General features: G+C 31.5%; 1 protein-coding gene across 1 annotated transcript; it reads left to right on the plus strand.

Annotated features, from left to right (window-relative positions):
* Nucleotides 1-729, plus strand: LOC112710759 (probable disease resistance protein At5g66890). Its single transcript, XM_025763165.3, has 2 exons — nt 1-353; nt 461-729. The coding sequence occupies exons 1-2, from the start codon at nt 38-40 to the stop codon at nt 727-729; spliced, it is 585 nt and encodes a 194-aa protein (XP_025618950.1). The 5' UTR covers nt 1-37.
* Nucleotides 730-5,902: the final 5,173 nt, after the last annotated feature.

Consider the following 5,902-nt stretch of genomic DNA (forward strand, 5'->3'; position numbering starts at 1 on the left):
GACTATTGTCATTGAACTTTTGGAAGATTTTGATTCAATGGATAACTTGTTATTATCTTTGTTGAACAGGAAAGTTGCAACGGACGTGGAAATGTACTACAATAACCACTTCCTTATGCAGCATGATCTCCTTAGAGAGCTAGCAAACCATCAAAGCAACCAAGAACCGATCGAGCGAAGGAAAAGGCTGGCGATCGACTTGACTCAGAATGGGAAAAATTGTCCCAACTGGTTGGTAGGCCAGAATCAGCCGGGTATCGTTTCTCGCACGCTGTCATTCTTATCTGTAAGGGGGACACAACAACAACAGAAGCAGGAACAAGTCACTGCTCGCATAATGTTTGTTTCAACTGGTATGTTTCTCCCTCTCTGTCCCAATCATGATAAGAATGGTTTTGTCTTGTGTCACATCCACGGTCTTCTGATATTGATGCTATATATATTGTTTGCTTCTCTGCAGATGAAACATTCACTCCTGACTGGTACAACATGAACCATGATGAAACTGAAGTTCTGATTTTAAATATCCATTCAAACAAGTATACATTTCCGGATTTCATTCAGAAAATGAGAAAACTCAAAGTTCTCATAGTCACAAATCAGGGTTTCCATCCTTGTGAATTGAACAACTTTGAGGTACTTGGTTCATTACCATGCTTGAAAACGATTAGACTGGAAAAGGTTTCGATTCCTAGCCTCTGCAAATTTAACAAACTAAGTCTTTTTTAACCTTTACTTTTGGCTATCTTTTTTTTTTTAATTATCAACTCATAAAAGAATAAAAAATAATTCAAATAAACAAAAACAATAAGATCAATAGCAATTAGATAAATCAAAATACATAAAAAAATAAACAATTATATGATAAAATTAATATAAATATATTTTATAATTTTATCATTAAAAAAACAAATTTAATATAAAATAAAATTACATATAAAGAGAAAAAAAAGTTAAAATATCTAAAATAATAAAAAATTTATTTTTACAATTTTATTCTATCATGTTTATATATATATATATATATATATATATATAAAAGACTATAAAATAATAATCCTCTAATTAAATTAATTTGTATTTATTATATTTAATTAATTGATATACATAATATTAAATTATTCGACTTAAGTATCTAATTAAATTAATTAATTGACATAACTAATTTATAATAATAAATTATATTTAATGAGTTAAAAAAAACAAATAAAAAATACTATAAAAAAAATGCCATGTTAATTTTATAATTAAATAAAAAATTTTAATTTTTAAGTAATAAAATAAATTTGGTATGAAGCGAATTTTTTATTTTCTCTATTTCAAATGTCTTTTCAAGAAAATATATATCGTTTTAGCATGTTTAAAAAGTTTTTTAGAATAAAAAAAGAATTTTATTTCGTTAAAAACTTTATTTTTATTTAAAGTTCAATCCTATAATATAAAATAATTATAATATATTAATAGATGTGAATTTAATTTTTGATTTAAAATTACTTTTAAATCAGTGAATTTTTTACAATCTATTACTATAAAAAACAATTTTTATTGAATATTTATTTATAAATAAAAATATTTTAATATTTCAAATATTAAATATAATTATTGTAAAAATTATTTAAAAATCAAATTACTTTTGATCTGATTTATTTACAAATAAAACAAATTTAAAATTTAAAATTCTCAACAAAGTCGTGTAGTTATGAGATTTGATCGATAACTTTGTTCATCAATTTAGGTAATTTGAATTTCAAATCATATTCTTTATTTAAAGAAACAAAACAATAATAGTAACAGAATCGAATTGAATTGTACGCCGAAAAGGGTAAAAAAGAAAGAAGAATGTCATCGACGCCTACACCATGCGCGGCATGCAAGTTCCTTCGTCGGAAGTGCACACCGGAGTGCATTTTCGCACCGTACTTCCCAGCGAACAACCCAGAGCGCTTCGAATGCGTCCACCGCGTCTTCGGCGCCAGCAACGTCGGCAAGATCCTCAACGAGCTACCTCCATCCAAGCGCGAGGAGGCGGTGAAGTCCCTTGCGTTCCAGGCGAAGGCACGCCTCCGCGACCCGGTCTATGGTTGCACCCTCCAAATCTCCTACCTCCAGAAGCTCCTCCGCCAGAGACATGCCGACCTCGAAAACGCCAAGAGAGAACTTAACGCCTACATGAACCCACAAGCCAATCAAGGTCCATTCAACCCTCAGGAAAAGCCGCTGTCTTCACCTCCCGTCCATTTAGGCCCTCCCTGCGGCCCTAATGTTGTACAGTATTCAGCCCATTTAGGCCCATCCTACGGTCCAGATGTTGTACAGTCTTCAGTCCATTTGGGCCTACTGGACGGCCCAGATGATGAACCGTTTTTTAAGCCGGCTATGCAGCATAATGGGTCATTGGGTGGTGATTCTGCTGACTTGCTGGCGGACCCAGGGCAGCAAGAGTTGTTGGAGGCCCAACAACTTGCTGCTGCTGTGGCAATCCGAGAACAGCAGCAAGCTATGATGAGGAGGAATTTTGTCCAGCAACAGCAACGGGAGTATCTAAGACACAATGCTGCTGCTGGGATTGAACCTGTTGCGGCTGGGGCGCCCTACGGTGGTGACGTCAGTGGAAGTGGAGTGTTTGGTCACATGGGTGCACCTTCAGGCGGTCAAGGTGGTGAGATGGCTCCTTGTATGGGTTTCGGGACATTTGACAGTGGTGCAAGTTATCATCCACAGTTGCAACAACCATCACAGCATGGAGTAGGAGAAAATTACTTTGGTCTTGCAACTCAACATCACTACCCTCTTGGGGGCCAGCTGCTACTCCCATCAGAGCAGCAAGCACTACCATTGACCCAACAACAACAAAAACAGCTAGAGCTACAAGTATTTCAACAACAACAAGAACTACAACTATTACAACAACAACAACTAGAACTACAAGTATTACAACAACAACAACAACAGGAGCAGCAGCAACAACTACAACAACAACATCTGTTAGAGAGTGAAGACAGTAAGAGTGTCGGCCCTTCTTGATGATTTTGTCTCATTTTTGCTGGTTTTTCTTCCTTTTTGTTTGTGATCAAAGAATATTTCATTTTAAGTATGTTTTTTCGGGTTGATTATCATAATGATGGTAGTTGGGGGTTTAGATTATTATAAACAGCGGAAAGAGCGTGAGGTTGAGAAAGCTGCCTCATGGATTTTGAATAATCAGTAATAATGCTCTGACGGATTACTTTCTTGGTTGATGGTATATGGGTTTGTAAATAGCACGTGGAAATGATAAGATGATAGTTTTCTTTTCTTTTTTCTTTTGGTGATAGACTTAAATTGAAGGATTTTGTCATTGACTTGCTCCTCTGTTTTTGAGCTTGTCAATTTAATGATGTACTTGACATGCATGTGTGCCATGCATGCTACGTAAACAAAGATTTTATTTTTTTCATTCTTGTTAGGTATGGCGTTAATTTTTCATTTGTGTTAATATATGATGCTGGTTTGTGCTCACATATTGTCACATATTACCTAATTAATGATAGTATGCAAATGTATCTAATTCTTTGCTAGGTACGGTTTATTTAGGTTAGTTGATCATTCGATTTGGTAGCTTTGCTTAATATGACTCCGGCATTAGTTGGATCCATATGTGAATTGTTAAGAATTTAGTTCCGTGTGCTTGAATTTCTCATGCTTTTTGGTTTTATATTTTTATTAAAATTGAACTCCAAAAATCACATAATCTCAATTTGGGCATCAATTTAAATAATTGAATATATTTCTCTTTTCTCAAAGTAACATGATGTGTAGACGCAATCACCATCTTTTAAATACTTGATTCATGAATTATCCTTCGGCCTTTTTCTGTAAGTACTAGTAACTGTAAAATCACATTGTCATTACTTGGAAAACATATGACAAAATATTATTAAGGCCACTTCAAACACTTCAAAAGGTAATGAATCATAGCCGAGTATATCTGTATATGTCCTTCATTTGGTTTTGTCTGCTGCTTTATTTTAAATGAATGCTGGACAGAGCAGACCCTTGTACTCCACTTAGAAATTGTTGGTTCTATGGTTTCATGCATAGACGCATCGGATTTAATTGGAAGCATGCTATTTTTATGCTTTAGAGTGATGATACTACTATGTACCTGGAATTTTTATTAGATAAGGCCATTTTAATTCACTTTCACAAGTTCCTTTTTCTGCCGAGCATTCCTTCTATTGCCAAAAACAATCATCTATTGCTTTAATAATGCCTGGGGTGCTATTAAAGATTAAACTGCATTTATCTGAATTAATAGCTGTGTTTTAGTTGTAAATTCTATAATGTTAACAATCGTTTCTTGGTGGGGCATAGTTGCGTTTAATGCATAGTATCATCAAGAAAACAGTGCAAAGTATATGTATATATTATTCTTGAAACAAAAAGATTTTGTTTTTTTCCATATCATCAATCATCGATTCGTTTTAATTTGGTGGAGTTTTAGGCTTTAAATTCTTTAGTGGCTGCATTATAAATTTGGGGTTGGGACTGAGATTAGCAAGTGCATCAGATTTTGGAAAGAGAAAAAGCAAGGGTGACTTGAATTCAAAGATATGAATCTGGGGAATGATATTTGGGAAGATTTAAAAAAAATGGAAAAAAATTGTGCATTGATGATTCTCTCATTGGCGGCCCCTAGGTGTTACTCTGCATAGTGGTAATGTTAGTTTGATGGGGCTTCTTTTTTTTATGTTTTAAAGTTTCACTCCTTTTCACTCCTTTATGTCAAGAGTCTGGAGAGCATTCTGTTTTTACATTATCTCCTCCCCCAAACACATTATCTTAGCACAAAAATCGATCAACAGTTTGAGAGAGAATTTTTTATGATGAAAATTAGGTTTAATGTCAACAATGTTTAAAAGTGATTAAGTACGGGAATGGAACAAAAAGATATTAGAGTTGCTTTTTCATATATGATTAGATTTGCTTATGTTTATGTTTATGTTTGGTAAATTAAATTAAAAATAATTTTTAATAAACACAAGTAACAACAATTATATTTGATAAAATAGTTTTTAAAATTTAAAAATATTATAAAAGACATAAATGTAAAAGTTAAGTTTAAAAATTAGTTAATATATGAGATTATAGTAAAAAATAAAACATAAAAAATTAGTTAATATATGAGGTTATCAAATACAAAATAAAAAATTTATCCTTTTAAAAGATACAAATATTTTTTCAAAAAATTTTACCAAATCAAACTAAAATGTATTTATAGTAGAAACTTCTACACCTATTATAGGGGGTGATTTATTACCTTAGGATATACTACATGTCTTTTAAATTAATTTTTATTATAACAAAAAATATTTATTTATGATTATAATTTAAATTCCTACGAAAAAGCTCATAGAATGAAACTAGTTGAAACTTGAAAGAAAATTTAGATAAGTGGGTTCTCTGCTCTCTCTTTTTTCCCAGTTATTTTCTCTGCCTTCGTTTACATTCTCAATTTTTTTTCTCTTTTTGATAAAAAATACATATGTGCTAAAATACAATTATGTTATATGTATTAAAATTAGTCATTAAATTAAAAATTAGTATACAATATATATTAAAAATAAGTAAAATAATATATACATTATATAATAATTAATTTTAATGTATAAATAATATTTAAAAAAATAATATTTAAAAAAATCATAAAAAATATATAAATTGAGGTGTAAAACTACCCTTTTAACCTGATGTTGTTCCCAACAAACTCCTGTAATTATGAGATTTGATCTATAACTTTGTTCATCAATTTCTTTAATTTGCAATGCAAATCATAATTTTTTGTTTGAAGAAACAAACGATAATAGTAACACAATCGAAACTCAAGAAAATAATAAAAAAGGAAGAGTAAAGAAAAAGGAGA

The sequence above is a fragment of the Arachis hypogaea genome, chromosome 1 (assembly GCF_003086295.3).
Source record: "Arachis hypogaea cultivar Tifrunner chromosome 1, arahy.Tifrunner.gnm2.J5K5, whole genome shotgun sequence".
NCBI lineage: Eukaryota > Viridiplantae > Streptophyta > Magnoliopsida > Fabales > Fabaceae > Arachis > Arachis hypogaea.